This window comes from Rousettus aegyptiacus, unplaced genomic scaffold (genome assembly GCF_014176215.1).
Source record: "Rousettus aegyptiacus isolate mRouAeg1 unplaced genomic scaffold, mRouAeg1.p scaffold_m13_p_2, whole genome shotgun sequence".
Lineage (NCBI taxonomy): Eukaryota > Metazoa > Chordata > Mammalia > Chiroptera > Pteropodidae > Rousettus > Rousettus aegyptiacus.
This window is the reverse complement of record NW_023416295.1, coordinates 109,030,362-109,049,773: the sequence shown is the minus strand read 5'-3', so window position 1 is coordinate 109,049,773 and position 19,412 is coordinate 109,030,362. Positions and strand designations below refer to the sequence as shown.

General features: G+C 33.9%; 1 protein-coding gene across 2 annotated transcripts in view; it reads left to right on the top strand.

The window, feature by feature from the left end:
- The window catches only part of LOC107503745 (fibronectin), a 31,907-nt gene extending 12,711 nt beyond the window's left edge, over nt 1-19,196 (top strand). The window contains exons 7-17 of one of the 2 annotated variants that reach the window (XM_016132463.2): nt 31-220; nt 330-632; nt 2,092-2,367; nt 6,731-7,000; nt 12,446-12,706; nt 14,314-14,444; nt 14,646-14,775; nt 15,849-15,999; nt 16,446-16,552; nt 18,857-18,954; nt 19,093-19,196. In XM_016132463.2, the coding sequence (XP_015987949.2) occupies nt 31-220; nt 330-632; nt 2,092-2,367; nt 6,731-7,000; nt 12,446-12,706; nt 14,314-14,444; nt 14,646-14,775; nt 15,849-15,999; nt 16,446-16,552; nt 18,857-18,954; nt 19,093-19,095 (1,920 nt within the window). In that variant the 3' untranslated portion in view covers nt 19,096-19,196. The other variant, XM_016132461.2, reaches the window with a different exon arrangement.
- Nucleotides 19,197-19,412: the final 216 nt, after the last annotated feature.

Below are 19,412 nucleotides of genomic sequence, written 5' to 3'. Positions count from 1 at the left end.
TATTGGCTTAATTTGTGCATCTTATTACAGAAAGAAGGTCATCTCACATGGACAGATGGATCATCTTTTGACCTTAAGAAAAATGAGATCTTTTCTTTTCCACTACTACCCAAGAATGAAACACATTGCTACATTTTACAGCAAAATGCAACTGGTCCAAACTATTTTTTTGCAAGATTTTTCTGTTATGTTTCATTGCCATATATCTGCAAATATGAAAGTAATTATTTTTTAGTAGTCTTATGTTTATGCATCTCACTCTTTTATAATTTTAAAAATAGAATTATAATTTATAATTAAAGTAATTCTTTTTTTTATATTTCTTGCAGCACCTTCTCTGCAGGAAAACCTTTCAATCTATATAAAGGATATTGGAACAACCGAAGTTGTATTTAGTTGGAATAATTTGAATGGGTGGAATAATTTGAATAAGTGGCTGAAACTAGGATATAAAATTATCATTAAATATTATTTAGATTACACAGAACAATATTTTGAGAGCATACCTCCAAATACTACAGAAAAATCAATTACTCAACTGTCTCCTGGCCATGTATACAAATTTTTACTCTTTGCAATAAATGAATGGGAGGCGAAAACTACATTAAGTCCAATATTCATTGTTGAAACATGTAAGTTATAAGACATCTGAAATTATAATTTTTCAGGTATTTAACATCATCAATAGTAGATATTTCCTGGGGATCTGGTATTTTCTCATAACACCTAGGGCATACCTGCAACTTTGTCAATTTTAAATTACAATGAATCTGTTTATGTGTTTGACTTAAACTATATCTTATTTATCTTATAGCACCAGCTAGAAAGGTGCCTAGTCCATGGCAGATAATAAATTTCTGTGGAAATGAATTTGCGATATATGTTAATAGCAAGAGATAAACAGATGTGTGGTTCTGTATTTTAAAAGGATTACAATTAGAGAAAATTAGTGAGGAATAAAAGTAAATGCAAACAAAACTATATAGCAAACTATAACCTAAATTCCCACTAGGTGGTGCATGTAATAAGTGCTTTCTAGAGTTCAGAGGGTAAGTGACAGGGGAAGACTTGTAGAAAGGAGAGGCTTAGACTCAAACTTGAAAGAAGAAGAAATACATATGAGCAAATGTCTGAAGATATGAATTTGTGGGCAAAGAAAAATGCAGACTGACTGGAGAAGATCCTTGGACATGAGGGTAAAATCAGTTTGAGAGGTAGGTGGTGCCAGATTTGGGACTATAAGGAATCTGTTTCAGATATTTGAACTTGACCTTAGAGGCAGTGGGAATCCATTAAGGCTATAGTTTTAAGACTTGCTTAACCTTCCAATAAGCACTCTTAATGCATTACTCACTCAGTCCTTACCTCAAATCTATATAGAGTAGCTATATAGAAATGAGAAAACTGAGCTTCAGAAAGGTTTAGTAAACTGACTAGAGTAGCATGCTTTGTTAAGTAGTAGAGCCAGACAGGAACCCACATGATTTTATTTTAACTCTTGAGATATTGCTTCTAAAGAGGGAAGGGGGTGCCGGGAACGGATATGGCTTTGTGACTGATATGTGCAAGGTGCTGTTTTAAGAAAAGTAATCTTCAGGGATTAGCCAGGAAAATCACTGGCACTGGATGAAATGGTTTGTAGTGGGTAAATATTTCTGTAAGGAGACGAATGCCCCAGTTCCGGTGATGATGAGAATCAAGAGTGATTAATATGAAGTTCCTGCCCTCTAGTCTGACATGATCAGACTAGATGTGATTCAGTGATCACCGAATGCCTTAAGTACCACTTTGGTGCTGCTTGTAGTAAAAATAATGATTGAATAATAATATGTGTCGAACACTGTGCCAAGTGTTTTACATTCCTTATTTAATCTTCACAATAATTTTACAAGGGATTACAAGAAAGTGAGGCTCAGAGAGACTAAGTAATTTACTTAGGAAGTGGAGCTAGAAAGTGGAAGGGCTATAACTCAAACCCAGTGTTTCTTTTCTCTTCAAACTAGAATATTTTGGAAGTACTGAGAAGTAAGAGATTATTCAACCAAACCACATCTCTAATATCATATATTTTCTGATATTTTTATCTCATAGGTCCATTATCACCTCAAAATTTCACAGTTACTCATGTGACCCCAACAGAAATATTTTTACACTGGGATCCTCCAGATCTTGTATCTTTTCACCATTATCTTGTGACTATTTTGGATTTTGAAAACAATAAATCAGAAGAGGTATTTGTTGCAAAACTCAACAGATCAGCAACAATTAGAGATCTCAAATCTTTCCATCATTATCTGATATATCTATTCAGTGTAGCAGAAAGAGGAACTCTAAGTCGCTTTGAGAAACCTATTTCAGTCATTACAGGTAAGTGTGGACATCTTTTGCTTTTTAATCAAATATATAAATTATACATGTTGTAATATTGTTTTGTTGAAATTTAATGATGTCAATTTTTTATAGGTACAAATAGGTACAGTTGAATATTTGTTGAAATGTTAAATCACAACTTTAAGCATGGATTCTAAATACTAAATTCATTTAGGTATAAACATCTGCATTGTTCCTACCAGAGTTCCTAGAAGACATCTTCCTTATCATAACCTTGGCTAGAAAATACATTATCATAAAATATGAAGATTAGTTTACCCAATTTTCTTTAACAACACTAGATCCAGTAAATAGGTCTGTGCCGTTACTTTATTTTCTCTCGCAGTGTGATGAGTTGACCTCTAGGGGGCAGTCTCATCCCAGGACTCTGGCCAATGCATTTCTAATCAATCCACAAGGCAGCTTTTGAATCCTTGTCTACAGAATGAAATCATTAATCTTTCTTTTATTTAAGCATTCTATTCACCCTCTTAAGTATAAATCATTCTTTTTTGAAAAGATAAAACACTATTATATGAAGCAATGCATAACTAAGCACATTTTGGCAGCATATCCCTGTGTGTGTGATATGTGTATTGTTTGTGTGTGTGTGTGTATTTAGCATGCCTACATGCACAGTTCTTCGAAATTTCATCAACCGAAATTTAAACATCCTAGAACTGAGGTAAAAAACCTGCACAAGCACAGCCATAGATTAATTAACCCCATACTTACTAGAAATACTTGAGATTCTTTGAAAATAATAACAATAAGAAAAGATATTATTTAATGCTTACTAAATGCAAATGCCTAACATGTATTCAGTGTTGCAAATATTAACTAAAAATATTTTTCCAATTGTACACTAGATACCAGATGTTTTTTCTTGCCTAAGCTCAGACAAAGCATCCTTTGATTGATAAATACTTGATTGAATCCTTTATATTTTAAGAAGGTGCTTCCATTTTTAACTGACAGGCAGACTTGGAGAATTTCTCACAGGTCTATTAATTTTGAAGTCATATTAAAATCTCCCATGGTATGTACCTATTTGTTCAATTGAGGGACAAGAAGAAGGTACATGTCAGCCTGTACATTTAATTTGCTATGTAAATTAATTATAAGCTGACACAGCAGTGCATATCTAGGATTTAGTAATTCAATGCTCTTTTTGTCTCCTAAGGTCGAAGTGATTGTCTTTTTTTTTTTTTCATTTACTATTTACTCAACAAATTATGTTTTTCAGTATCTGGAACTGCAATAGACACTAGAGATAAAGATGAATAAGACCTGGTGTCTGCCTTCCAAGTGCTAACATACTAATGGAGTAAGATGAACATGTTAAAAAGCAGTGATGATGCTGTGTTGTAATTGTTATTATAGAGATTATGCTCTGGATTCTATGGAAGCATAGAGAGGAATCAGCCCAGACTCAGGGTATAGCAATAGTCACAGAAGTCTTCTTGTGGAGGAATGGTACTCTGAGTCATAAAGGAAGAGAAGGCATACACCAGGTGGGAGTAGGGAGGCAGAAGGATGTTGCAAGTAGAGCAAACAGCATGTATGTAGATAAAGAGGACCAAAGAGGTATCTAGTTATACCTGGGAAAGCCAGAGAAGGCTTTTTGAAGACACTGACATTTGAATACTAGAAAATTGGAAGTAGATTAACATGGCTGGAAAGGGGCATGACAGTGGTCCCCAACCATTTTGACACCAGTGACCAGTGCTCCTATGAGAATCTAGTGCCTGATGATCTGAGGTGGAGCTGAGGTGGTGATGCCAGCGCCGGGGAGTGGCTGCAGATATAGATGAAGCTTTGCTCGCTTGCCCACTGCTCACCTGCCACTGTGTGGCCCAGTTCCTAATAGGTCATATACTGGTACTGATCTGCAGCCTGGGTGTTGGGGACCCCAATTTAGAGAGAGTCTAGACACAGAACATGAAGGACCTTGATACATAACAAGAAGTATATTTTTATTCAGTAAAATTTAACTTCTTTGGGATCATGGAACCTCTTGAGAATGTGGAAAATGAATGGACCTTCTCCTATAAGAATGCACATGCATGCATAGAAAATTTTGTAATTATAGGGCTATCACAAACTTAGCAGATATTATCATTTTCTCAATCACTGCATTCAGTAGATTTCATTTAATTCCCCCACTGAAGTAAAGATTTATAACAGTTTATAAGTTTTGCAAGTACATAAAAACAAATATCTGAAGTTGTTTCACTCTGAAATCTTGTGGACGGTTTTTCTAATTGGATTATGCTGGCATTTTTCTAAAAATAATTTTATATAAGCAATCAATTTCAACACATAAAGTCAGGCCAACTGCAGTTCTGCGAAATTAAGGTATAAGATGAACACACTGTGGGTCTGGCTGAGAATATTTTCCTGGAAAATTAAACCGAGGCATGAGTGTTGATAAGGGAGTAACAGATTAAAAAGAAATTATAATTTCTGGTAAGAAAGTAATTATGAAAATCATAAATCTTTAAAGATTATTTAAAGTAAAACCACTGAACAGTTTAAAATTCTACAAGCCATTCTTATAGTAATGAACTAATGATTCATCTTGTGCTTGGGAACTATTAAAAGTTCAGGGAAAGTACATAACACAGAACAAACAATTAAGGCTAAAAGGAAGGCATTACAATATCCAGAGAGTTGCATAATAGTAAAAACCATAATGCTTGATGTTTGAATAAATTGTGTGAGGAGATAAACTATTGTCTTTGGTAATTATAATAGACTATCAAGAAAATTCTCTGAATATGTTCTCCATGAATTGTAAACGCAATAACTTCCTTTCTTTCTAAATGAGTGTCATAGCTTTCAGAAACCAGAAAGATAATATAATTTAAAGTTCAACTATCTTTATGATAAATATAAGTCCCAAAGCTTTAAAAATCATCTACATGACTAAATTTATATCTCTAGTTCAGACCTTCTCCTGAACTTAAGAGTTAAATATTTAACTGCCTACTCATTCTATCTCATTTGGCTAAGAGACATCTTAAATTGAATATGACCAAAACTGAACTACAGATTTTTCCTCCCAAATCTGCATTACCCATACCCCTTTTCCATGTTAATTCACAGCCATTTCATTCATCCAATTATTTAGGTCAAAAACCTTGAACTATCTTTGACATTTGTATTTCTCTTACAACCTACACTCAAGCTGTCAGGAAATCCTGTTGATTTTGTCTTTGAAAATCCAGAACCATTATACTTGTCCCAACTTCACTTATGGCTATTGTCATCCAGGAAGCCTCTCTCTCTCTTACTGGCTTTGCTCCCTTGTTTTTACCATTTGTCCTCTTTATAGTCTGTCATTAATATAACAGCCCAAGTGATTTTTTTAAAATTTAGGAAAGATTATGCCTCTGCATATAGCCCTACAGTGGCTACCTGTTTTATTCAAAGTAAAAACCTATGAAGCCTTGCGTGACCTGGCTTCCTATTAACTCTGGCTTTATCCTATCACTTTTTCCTTCACTCTGGCTTGCTTTCTGTGTTTGAAGATGCCAAGTAAACTCTTATTGTAGGACTTTTATTTTAACTGTTTTTTTCTGCCTGGAATTCTCTTCTTTCAGAAATCTGCATACCTAAATTCCCTGACCCCCTAAGTGTTTTGCTCAAAATATCATCTTTTCAAGGACCCTTACACTTGCCCTGAATTCTCTATTTAATACCACAACTTCCTGCCTACGTCTACCACACCCCTGAGCTCCCTAACCCTGGTTTAGTTTTGTTTTTCTTAGCATTTATATAAAGTACTATGTAATATACACATTTGTTGTATGTATTGTTTATCGTTTATTTCTATCCATAGAATATAAACTCCATAAGGCAGTAACCTTTGTTATTTCTTCCTGATGCACTCTGTGTGCCTGGCAGGATGACTGATGCATAGTAGGTGTATCAGTCTAATAAAACACTGAATAATCTCAATAATGGGAACATTACTCTGATGGAACCCTTAAAAATCTGAAAAACTTGCTAAATAATTTCTATTTTCCCTTGGTGTGTAATGCATGTGCTTAATCATATTGGTAAATCTTGCCTAGTAATAGCAAGACATATTTTTTTCCAAATTGAGTCCTTTTCAGGATGGGGCAACATAAGGATTTGATTGGTTTTTAAATTTTATTCTATTAGCTTCAAGTATACAGTACACTGGTTAGACATTTATATAGTTTATAAAACGATCTCCCTAATTTCTCTCCTCTGGCTTTGTTAAATTTACTTTAAGTACTAATTAATATTGACTGGGATATTTTTACTCAATAGAGTGAGTACTGCTAACAGTAACCTAAGATATGTGTATCTATTTCTCTGTTTCTCTAAGGTATTAATCCACCTCAGAAAGTTTACGTTATACCTGAGGATGTGGGAGAGGACAGTATAGTGCTTCAGTGGGAATCCCCACCAGATGGCCACGAAGTCTGCATTCAAATCAAATCCATACCAGATACCAAACAAGTCATGAATCTTTTTGTAAAGGATACTAATAGATTCAAGATTGATAATTTAATCCCCGGAATGACATATGACATTGGTGTGGCAACAGTGATTAACGGGAACTTGAGTGAACTGGCAACTATTCAGCAGACTTCAAGTGAGAATCAAATACTTTTTGTTTTTAACATATATTTGCTGATCTCAGGATACTGTAAAATATTCTCTATAGACTCCACTTATAGTGGATTTTACCTTTTTAAATAGCTCGTTGGTATACATATAATGGTAGCCTTGGGACCTGAGTAATTCTTATCCCTTTTATCCTGGCATTGCTCCCTGCTTGTAGGAAGGCAGTATTGTTTATGATTAAGAACTTGACCCTAAAGCCACACTACTGAGGTTTGAACCCGGGTTCAACTATTTGAATAACCATAGGCAATGTGCTTAACCTGTTTATGCCTCAGTTTTCACACTTATAAAATGGGAGAAAATAATAGTATGTATTTCATAGTATTCTCTGAGAATAGCTGATTGAATAAATGTAAGTACTAAGCACACTCCCTGATACATAGCTAAATGAATACTTATAATTATTATTATATCAACAAAGTCATGCTGTAGCACATTGGAAGGAAAATTTGACAGTGTATAAAAGGTTTAGGACCAAACTAACAAAAAACTTTTATGTCTTTTCTCAAATAAGATTAATTTACTCAATAAGTACTCATTGAAAATCTATTAATGAGGGAGAAAAGCAATTAAAAAATGAAAAGAAAAATAAATGAAACAATATTTAAACATGTTTATAAATTGTGATAAACATTAGGAGGGGAAAAAAGCAAAGTTCTGTGGTTGACAAAAATTGAAGAGGGATGGAAGGTTCTTGCTGTAAATAAGTTGTAATAGAAGGAGTTACATTTGAATGGAGGCTTAAAGAATAAGAAGGAGCCAGAGTAGAATGAGGTGTTGGAAGGGTACATCAAGCATGAAGGCTGTAAAATGGGAAAAAGCTTGGTGTATCTGAGAACAAAAAGACCAAACATATGGAATCTAATTAAGAGGGAGAAGGGCAGTAGGAAATGATATTAGAGAGGTTTTCAAGAGTGAGATCATGAAGAGATTGTAGCTTATGCTTTTGAGTTTCAGGGTAGTGGGAAGCCATGGAGAGTTTTATGTGGGAGAGTGGCAATGTGACCTATGTTACAAAAATTTACCTATGGCTATGTGCAAAGAAGGATTTGTAAAAGGGCAAGGAAACTGGGTAAGAGGGTATTGGAGAATCTAGACAAAACATTATGGTGGACAAGATGGGGAAATGCAAATGGATAGTAGTAGATACATTTTATATTATGGAAGTAGGTGGTCCCTGCTTTAAAGCTGGAGTGCTTGTGATGAATTAAGGAAAAGAGAAATTTAGGATTTTGACTTGAGCAATTTGGATGGATAAATAAGGGCAGCCTGGTGGGAAAAAAAATGGATTGATCTAAAAAGTTATCAGTAGTTTCCACACTCAAACAACATTGAATCGTCCCATTTTATCCTCCAAAAATTAAAACTAAATTCATGTATGGCACTTTCATACTTGAATTTCTGAGAAAACCTACCTAAACATAATTATCATAGGAATCAGTTATTCAAAAGAAAACTATTAAAGATACTGCTGACAAGAATGATTTCATGCCTATTAAAATAAACATCCTAACAAATATTTATTGGCAGAATGAAAGTACTAAAATTAAAATGCATAGATGGGAAATGAACTGCAGTCTAATATCTAGCGATTATTAGCAGTGTGAGGTTAGAGTGTCCTTATATTGTCTCGGTGCCTCAGTTTTCTATCTAAAAAATTTAGGTCCTTGAATACATTTTTAAATTGACTTCTCACCTTAAAGTCCTATTCTTCTTTGACTCTAGACAGCTTAGCATATTTCAGCCAATCTGCCATCTAATAGAAAATTTTTGCCTCCCTTCCTAGATAGTGATCTTTCTATTTTTTTTTTTTTTTTCCAGCTTTGTACCTTCAGTTTTAAGCACAGTTCTTGGCTTTACTTAATTCGAGCACGTATTTGTAAAACTGCTATCCAACATGGAGGCTGAAACATGGGTTAACATATGTAAATTTTAGGAAGAATGATAGAATATTGGTGTTTGAATGTAGGACAGAGATCTTCTTGACTATCTGATATGAGATTCCTGCATAGTGCCTGTGATCATTTTGGAAAGTTACATCCTTGTCACTTTCTTCTGTTATGCGGTCATATCTGTTCTCCAGAGCATCACAGAGCAAATCTACTCCCGGATTCACATGAAAGGCCATCAAATGTTTGTTTAGAAATACATTTTGTGATCCTGGTATCTATAGTTTCTTTCTTTCTGGTGAATTATCTCTAGTTCCTTCAAGCGTTACACTATTTCTTATAATCCTGTTGGCTTTTCTAGTCATTTTTAAAGCTTAACAATCACCTTTGGCATCGCTGGATTATTTATCATTCATCATTTGTACTTGTCTCAAGATAATAAAGTAAATATTGATTTATCCCAAGGTGCAGAGGTAGAAGTTAATGCTTTCTGTGCATTCATTCAACAAATATTTGCTGATTATTATTGTTGTCCTATTTTTCTCTTTCCTACACACTTTGAGGCAGTTACCCATAGAGAGACATTTTCTTTTTAATGAGCTTTTGCAGACATGTAAAAGAAAATGAAATTTACATATTCGTTTGTTTCCCTTTCCCCTTTGAAACACATCTGTTTTTCTTTCTCTATAAATTATTTCGAACATAACTAGCAAAACTTGATTTCCAGTTATTGTTGTGCACCTTGAAGCATAAAATGTGCCTTTCGGGAGAAGGTGGTGCCTACAAGCACAGACCTTGGAATTGGATTGCTCAAGTTAGAATTCCAGCTCCACAGTTATTAGCTTACATCCATTGGGAAGTCATTCAACCTTTTTGGTGCTCAGTTTCTTTCTCTCTAAAATGCGAAAGATATTTAATCTTACCTACCTTATGAAGTTAATATAATTTAAGGACTTTGGCACCAAGCAAGCACTAGGAGAGTGTCTATTGTTAGGATTTTTATTTCTCAACAGGAGTGGAGTGGTGGCATTGAGGAGCTCTGGTCAGATTAGCAGGAAGTAAAGTCATTCCAGTGTCTATGTGGTCTCCCTTTGTTGGAGGAATTTAACAATTCCCAAGTTTTCTTGAGGAAAGAAGAGCTGTAGGAGAGCTCATGTTTGTGTTTTCTTTTTTCCTTTTACTATAGAATAAATTTCAAGACAGATTGGACATCCCTGACATCTCATTCTACCTTGTCTGTAACAAAATACTTTGAATTTGGGCCAGTTCAGTCTATCTCATATTGAAAAACCTCACACAGCCTCTTTTGAAAGAGGTTTTGCAGAAAAATGGGTAAGGATAGAGGTCACACTCACAGTGGTGAAGACCCATCGGAAGTCCCCAAAATGTGGTGTGAACTTTCTCTTTTTTTGAAGCGAAATCTACTCCAACTCGAGTTTTCAGAGGTTCAGGAGATAGTTTTGAAGAGAAGGAAGAAGTTTGTCCTATTCTATGCTTTTCCGGCCTCAGTGACCCTCCACTTTACCGTGTTATGCATTAATGCCATTGGCTTCATTTCCCTGGACAAGTGGAATTGATGGGAAGCCCCACATTTACCCACCAGAGGGAATGTCACTGACTATATACTTTTATGGCCTACATCGGACTATGCCTCATTAAAGCCTTGCCTCTCCTTAGAAAATGTCTTCGGCACCCAAGAACATGGAAGTGAATTGTTTCCATGACTACACTGGTCACTCTTTTCCAATCGCCAGAGCTTTAATTCCTGCTCAAGGCACATTTACAAGCTTTCACAGGTTATTGCCCACAGATTTAGACGGGTTGGATACTTTTGGGATGTCACCCTAGCCTTGGAAAAGCCATATTTACTGTAAGGGCATTGTTACTAAGACAGCTGGAAGAAATTTAAAAAACAGAAACTTACCAAAAAAAATTAGCGATGGACAGAAAAAGAAAAGATAATATAACTGGAAAAGGAAAAATATGGTAAAAGTGCCTTGAAGCCCAGTAGTATGCCATATGGAATTTTTTTTTGGTTAGTATATTGAACAATTTCTTGTAACCACCAAGAATAGAAGAGGCAAGAAAGTTATGTAACTGCTGATGAATTAGTGGAGATATTGTACAGATTTTTATGGTTTAGAATGCTAATTATGGGTGTGTGTTTAAATCCTTTACATAGTACTGGCTCTGGAGAAAGTAGCAGAATCACATTATCAGATATTTAACAGTAACTTAGAACGAGTTCCATTGCATAAAACGAGATGTCACTAATAAAACTGAAAAGGCCATCTCATTATTCTCTGAAGGAAAAAGTACTTTTCAGAATATATTTTTTTAGAAGAAAATATCTTCTTGCAAGGAAGACAGATATAAGGATATACTGGGTGGTATCTCAATAATCCACAGATAGAATTGAAATTAAAATTGACCCCAGGAAAAGTAATGTGAATAGAAATTGTCTGAAATTTCAAATCTGCTCTAAATAGCACAATAGAGGACTGAGGTACAATAAAGCTCTTTAATAGAGGTCAGAGAGAGTGTAAAATGTAAATGAATCCTTCCTCCAAGCTGTTGCCAGAACTCTGTTCCTAAAAATGAAATGAAATGTCTGCTGAAAATCCCTGTGCCTACAGGGTAAAGTCTGACGTCCATAGCATGGCATGCAAAGCCTCTCACAGACAAAATTCAGCCTCAGAGATGGCCCTTCCATGCTCTGTCCCCTTTCCTCAGATACACCCCATGATTTAACCATCCTGAGTGTGTATAAATACAATCTCTCATTTAATCATCACAATGATCCTGTAAAGTAAGTACTAGTCTCTTTCCCATTTAAGGAATGAGGAATCCAAAGTACAGAGCAACTAAGTAACTTGCCAAAGACCCCCTGTTAGTAAAGAGCAGAAGAAACTTGATATTCTCAAACACATGACGATGCCCTTTTTGATTTCCATGCCTTGATTATGCATTCTCTTTGCCAGAAATTCCCTTCTCACTACCTTTTCTGTCTCACACACACTCCTTTTGGTAAACTTGTACTATCCTTTAAGACTCACTGACTTCTGAAAGCCTCCCCCAATTATCTCTTCTTAACAGCCCATGTCACCAGCTCAGCTCTAAACATTTGGGTTTCTAGTTAGTGATCAGTGTATCCCTTCTGTGAGATTGAGAACTTTTTGAAAGCAGAAACCTGGCCTTATTTATTTCATTTGAGTACTCATTCTAGTATAAAGGTTCTCAAAAGTATTTGTTTAATAAATAAATAAAAAGATAAAAAATTGGAAACTCTCAAGTTATGTTTTTGAGACTATTACTGAGAATCAAAAAATAAGTTAATTATGTACTTTTAACATAAATATACACAAAATATCTACCTTATTTCTGTCTAATACTGACATAGTAAACATAAGTTTAATGCATAGACATTGAATATCTCCACAAATTCTAGAATATGCTAGACAAAATACAGAGAAATGTGCTAAAATTAAAAAACTAATTATAAATCTTTCTGTTTTATCTTTCAGAGCCCAAACCAGCCCAAATTGTTATCCCTTATGAAAGTCATAGTACCTCTGTAATCTTATTTGTTCAAACTCCTGATATTGGAGTGTTTGATGGCATACATGTTGTAACTGAAGGAGGGCCAAATGTAACCATGCCTTTAAAACATGACAGTAAAATAACTGTTGACAACTTAACCCCAGGCACAGAATATAATTTCTTTGTTTCCATCATCAGTGGGACAAAATTAAGTAATACGTATTATGTGCCTGCAGTAAAAACATGTAAGTACTTTAGGACTTGCGTAAGCTTTTTCTTGATTTTGATTTTGTGTACTGTTTCAAGTTAGTAGGCTACGTTCACTTTAATACAATTATTTTGAAAGATCTATTAAAATAATTGTTGAGGCTGATCTTTTATTGTCCAAGTATACAGATTCAGCTAACCCTGTGAGATACTGAGAAATCATGGATTTTTAAAAATTTGTGTTAACATCTTTAACAAAAAATATCTTTGTATATTGGTTCAAAATTTCAATGACTTAATCCAAGGGTGAAGAATGTGATTAATTTTAGGCACATTATGAGAACTAGATTATATTTTTTGAAAGTATCTCTTGAAGTATGTAATCTAAGTGTGTGTGTACTCTCCCCACACTGCCATTTGGGAAGAACTAGTGCATCTGGTCCTTACCTCTTTGGATATTTACAATGAATTTAGATTATATTCGTTTATACTAGGACTTACATTTTGAGATTCATTGTGATTTCGACTTATCTTTTTTAAAGTTCCTCAAAAATTCTACAAATATTAATTTTGAACATTTAAGATGTGTGCAATTTATCTAAGCTATTCGTCCATTAGATGTAGCGATCAATGAATGGCGCAGAGTAATAAATGCCATACAAAAATCACATGGGGTCCTAAAAACATTAAAATTTCCACTATTACATGTCCAGGTTCTTTGTGAATTGCTCTTTCTGTCTATAAATCTTTACATATATCATTATATCACCGTCTTCTTCTTCCCAAATTGTAATCCTTCCATGTCTATTTAAATTTAACTTTTCCAGAAAATACTCCCAAATTGATGTCACGAATCACATTATTCCAATAACATTTTAACATATTTATAGTCATCTTGGTACATGTTCATATTTTATTTTTGCTTATAATTTTCATATACTTCTTCTATCTGTATTCTCTGCCTCTCTGCCTTATATTATAAATCATTATGGGAAACATTCTCTTTGACAGTTCTTGTCTTTCAAAATAATTTCAAAATAGTATTTGGTCATCTAACTATATCAATATTGTGAATTCAATCACCAAAATATATTGATATGTAAGGGTCTAAAGCTGTCATTTTTTCCAGTTTTTCTGAAATATTTTTTTTCCTTTATGCTAAATGAGATCTTTAAATTTTGACAAATAATCATTAAAACTCATCGGATAAAAATTTGTTTTTAGCTTCAGCCAATATTTAATACCAGAAGGATTCTTGTACTTTGTCTAGACTATATATTTTTCTCTCTGTTGTGTTTTCAGCTTATGCTAGTAGTTTCAGAAAGCTTTAATTTCTTTTTCCTCATTTGGATATTATGCATTTGCTCCTGTGAATTTGCTCCTATATGATTTTTGGTGCAACATTAAACTTGGCTACCTGTAATGGTATTTACGATGACTCTGAGTATTGCAACTGATTATCATATTTTATATACTGTTATCATATGTGTAAGCAACTATTTTTAATTAGGATGGAGAGATTGTTGATTAATATACTTTATCGTCCTTTTTTCACATTGTGCTTTTTTTTCTCCCTTTAAAGAGATAAATTAAAAGAAAAACTCAGCAAACATCCAAGAATTTAAACGTGTTGTGTTTTGGATAGGTTTGGAAGCACCATCAAATATCCACGAGGGCAAAGTTACAGACTCCTCCATAGAAATTCTCTGGAATCGAGCTGATGGAAATTTTCAGCACTATGAAATCACATGCATAAACTGTGCCGCTGCTTTCATGGTATGTTACAAGGGGCTCTTGGAGGAATTAAACTTGAATCTCTCATGCTGAATCCAATATTACTGCATTCTTACATTAGATAATAATGAAACTAAATAACTCCTAAGCTTGCTTTTTTTTTTTCTTTTCTTTTTTGCCTGTGTTCGATTGTGGAACATTTCTTAAACGAAAGCTTGCTAATTTATTCTTTTGGATTGGTAGGTCCAGAAGGTAGTGCAAGAAGCAGCAGCATTCTCTAGCCTGGATCCTGCCACAGTGTACACTTTTTCAATTCGCACTGAAAAAGAAGGTTTTAAAGACAGTACACCTAACGTAAAAGAAATTCAGACAGGTACAGTCTGTGTAAGCACTTTAGATATTATTCAGTGTCCCAATGCTTATTTGGTTCTTTTAGGAGAGATTTAATAGTACATTCTTCCCAGATTTTCTTTATGGGCTGGCAGTGTCATCTCTTGTCTCTTTTTGTGTTTCCCCTTCCTTCTATGGTTAGATAACCTCTCATGTGTATGTATTGCCAGATGATAGAGTGGCTCATTGCCTGGGATCTAGCCAGATGCTCCATTTGAGATTTAATTTCTCCACTGTTCAGTTAAGCAGACAATGAAGTGCCATTTACCCAGTGTTAGTAACTTACTCCCAATGGCAGATGGTGATTTATTCTGTGGTAGTCATTTGAAATAAAGGATGATTGAGAAGGATATATGCAAGATGTATATTTTCACATCTAGGTGGAGTAAAATCGTCAACTTTTATTTTATTCTACTAAAAAAACTTGTAGTTATTCTTGACAGTGATGATATGGGAACATTGATTTATATATTTAGAAAGTGGTCCTGTCTGGCATTCTTTTACTGTAATAACAAAGAATGGCATTGGGAGAAATACCTTGGCAATGTTGTTTCCTTCTCATACTGTGGAAGAATTTTAGAGAGGAAACAATGTATATCATATGCTATTTAACTTTTTTTCCTCAGGAAAAAAAGGAAATCATTTCATATTCAGATTGTAACTAACTTTCCTACTGATTAACCTTGTCATAATTTGGTATTTAATTAAAATGAGTTCTTAAAATCATTAAATATTTCTAAGAATGGTGGTTGTACAAGACCAAGATATAATCTCTTCCTACATTTCAGAAGCAAGAGAAATATTGAGTACAAGACCCCTGGGAGACACACTGGCTTTATTTCAAAGTTTAAAATGGTTCTTGCTGTTTATTTATTTATTTTTTCCTCTTTTGACTTAACTTCTCATATCTACAAAGGAGAATTTAAAAATGTCTTGGTTACCCTCAGAGTTTGAAGGAAGTCAAAGCTATCCTGAGAATGTTTCAGGGCTGTTTTAATGTAGGCACTTAGTGTGGTAGAAATCTTTATTTTATGTGTTTTGTTTTCAATGATATAGCCCCAAGTGCAGTTGAATTTATGAACCATAGTAGAAACTCAAATGCAATAAATGTTAGCTGGCCTTCACCTAGAAGTCTTCTGGATGGATACATTATTTCAATATACAGTGAAAACTTCATGAAAGAAGAAATCCTGCCTTCAACAGAAAGGTATTAAAGTATTAAAAACTTATGTCAAGTTGCATGGAACACAAGATTAACATTTTATATATAATTTTAGAAAGCTATGTTAGTGTTTTTACTATAAATAGTAATTAGAAAACTTTGCAAGATAACTTTTTGGACAATAATAGCATTAGGATAATTCTGTTGTACAGTATGAAATTTATTCCTGCAAATAGATAATAATGAATCATTTCAGGATATCATCAGGCTTTTGTGCATAATATATGCTTTTTGATTTAAATGAAATTTCTACATATGAGAAGCTATGATTTCTAATTAACCATTTGTGCTTAAGTATAACAAATTTTTTCATAATAGATAATAAAAACAAAACATATATAAAATTCTTTTTGCTGGTGGTATAAGCAAATAGACTTTCCAAATGTTTTTGAGCTAAATATCTTAACATTTGACTTCTCTTTACTGTGTAGGACATTCACATTTGATAGACTTTCTCCGGGAACTGACTTTTTAATTAGTGTTATAACTTTCAAGGGACTAAAGAGAGGTCATCCTACTCTCCTCACAGTTAGCACTTGTAAGTTCAAATTTATATTTATCTTTTCATGGGTAAAAATAAGGGAAATAGTTGTGTTGAAAACCAATACATAATTAAAATGAAGTAACTATGAAAATAGCTTATGGCATGCTTAAAGAGAAGGAAGACTGTATTTATGTGGAGAATGTCTGAGTTATATTCCTGCCTCTATCACTTATTAGTTATGTGACCTTGGGCAAAATTGTTACATTCTCACTTAGAAAACGAGAATAGTTATTCGTGCCTAGGTATAAAGTCTTATAACTAAAATCAAATGCAAAGCTCTTTGTGAAAGTAAAATGTTCTCTAAAACCCTGAGGTGCCATCATTATGAAAAAGTTAATATTTTTCCAATATTTTGGCTATATCTATAACACTTTATGAAAAACAAAACAAAACTTTGGAATATGACCAAAACATAGGTGGCACTGTGCTTTCAATTGCATTATTTGGGTTAAGTTTGCCTCTTCTGACCTATTAGCATCATTTCCATGTATACCTCCCCTGAACATATGCAGGCATTCTTAAGAGCCCTGTTACTTGTGGGTCATAGCTGTATGAACATGTGCTCAAGTATCAATGGCCTAGCACTATGAAAGCAGGCTTGCTCACAGAATTTGCAATGTGGAGAAAGAGAAAATCCTGAAAATTACTGCAACCATCAAATCGATTTCTAGACAATAAACTAAAAATATTGAGCACTTATTATACACTAGCATGGTACTTACAATGTGCTTAAGTTACCGCACCAAGTCTCCCCAGATGACCAAAAATGTAGGTTAAGGCTAGAGGTGTTCATAACTCATTATGCAAGACGAGATTTAACCCAGGTATCTAACTCTACAACTGCTGCTGCTTATAAAGACTTTCCTAAGAAATATCAGATGCCATTTAAAAAAAAAATGAAAGCTCATTATCTTGTGTCAGTGAAAGCTTCCTTGGTTGCTGCCTAAATTTGGGTTACGTCGTCACCATCGCCATCATTGTCGCCAGCGTTGTCGTCGTCACCACACTGAGTGCTTGTTCTGTGTCAGGTCCTTTGGTATGCCTTTTTCACTTAATTTTCAATGACAGCCTTTATTCTATCAATTATAATAAGATGGCTTTTTTTTTTACTTTTTTTTTTTTTTTAATGAGGAAATTGGGGCTTGGAGAATATCATTAGCTTATACAAGGTAGCAGAGATTTCAACCCATGTTTCCCTGACATCACATTTGATCCTTATAACCACTGTGCTTCAGTAGAAGGGCCATTGTGGGGGCCGGCTCTATCTATTCTTGGCTTTGTGACTTTATATGAATAATGATTCTATTTAGACCTTAAGTTCCTGGGTTTAATAATACTTTCTATATTAATAATGCTTTAACTGTTTTTCTCACACCAGGCTGGTAACATATTTTTTTCACCCTTTACACTTTATAATTTGATTTTTGTCTTCTCCTGTATATTAATAATTTTTGGTCTTTTTGTACCTTCCTTTCTTTTCAAGCTACCTCAAATCCAATTAGAAGCTGATGGTATATTAATAAATGTACTAAATAGAGCTAAAATGTATTATGGGTATATGGGAGAATAATAAATTAATTGCAGTTGGATGGGAATATCTGTCACAAAAAATAGAATAAAAAGGATTGTGAAACAGTGGTACAAGTTTCAATCTACCACTGAGATGAATTCTAATAAAATTAAATCAATATGTAGGTAGGGACAAAAAAAATCTCATGCCAAATTTGAATTTCAGAAATAAAATTATTCCAATAAAATGTCAATGTTACATTTCTCCAAGTTAAAGAAAGCAACACAATGTTTTAATTTGAAATATAAATTAGAAATAGAAATGTGTTACTGATTTGAAAAATAAGTTTCTGTAACCTTCTCAGATAACACGTTTAAAGGGAAAAGGAATTTGTGAACTTAAGAAAAGGGGATAGATACATCTCTTACTTTATGCAGTGTATAAAATTATAAGTTAAAAATCTCAATTATAATAACTTTATACTGAATTCTGGTGTAAGAAAAATAAATTTATAGTTCATGTAATTTTATTGTGGAAAATGGCTTTCTAGAATATTTTTCCTTTCCATTTTAGAAAACTGAGATTAAGGGTAAATAGCTTGAGTAAGATCATATACTGCTAAAACTGACTTGAAAAACCTAGGAATCTTGTCCTCTTTTTCACAGCATGGCAGTCCAAGATTATCAATCCAGTGTAGATAACAGTAATGGTAAACATTTTTTTTATTTTTTTTTCTTTCTTTTTTTTTTAAAGAAACATAATTTCTGTGTCTTATTTCATTGCCTTAGACCCAGACCCACCATCAGATTTGCTGATTTTGGGGCAGGAAGAAAACACAATATATTTGTCTTGGAAATTCCCACAAGGAGGTTTTGAAAAGTTTCAGGTAAAAAAACAGTGCTATCATACGACCTTTCCATTTTTTGAGGTCTTTATCTCACTCTTTCTTTTTGTCCTTCATTTTATATGAATGGCTTTAGAAATCATGGTACCACTCTTTTAACGTAAAATTTTTTCTCCACAGTAATTTTTTTGTTGGCTACTTTAAAAGTACAAAGTTGACATGGAAGGTGTTCATATTTAAGCAAAACCTGATACTTAATTGAAATAAGTTTGAATTTTCAATGAAGATAGATATGTACATACTTAGAACAAAAAAAGTGAATAAAAGAATGACAATGCTGAAGGATAATGCTTCTGTGACAGCACTGGCCAAAACAGCAATTTCAGAAGTTAGAGCTGTGTGATGTGCCACAGACACCCTTTCGGCTCCAATGTATAGATTTAATTAAGCGTGGATACTTCCAGCCCAGAGGGTAGGAGAGTAAGATGTACAGAGGAACC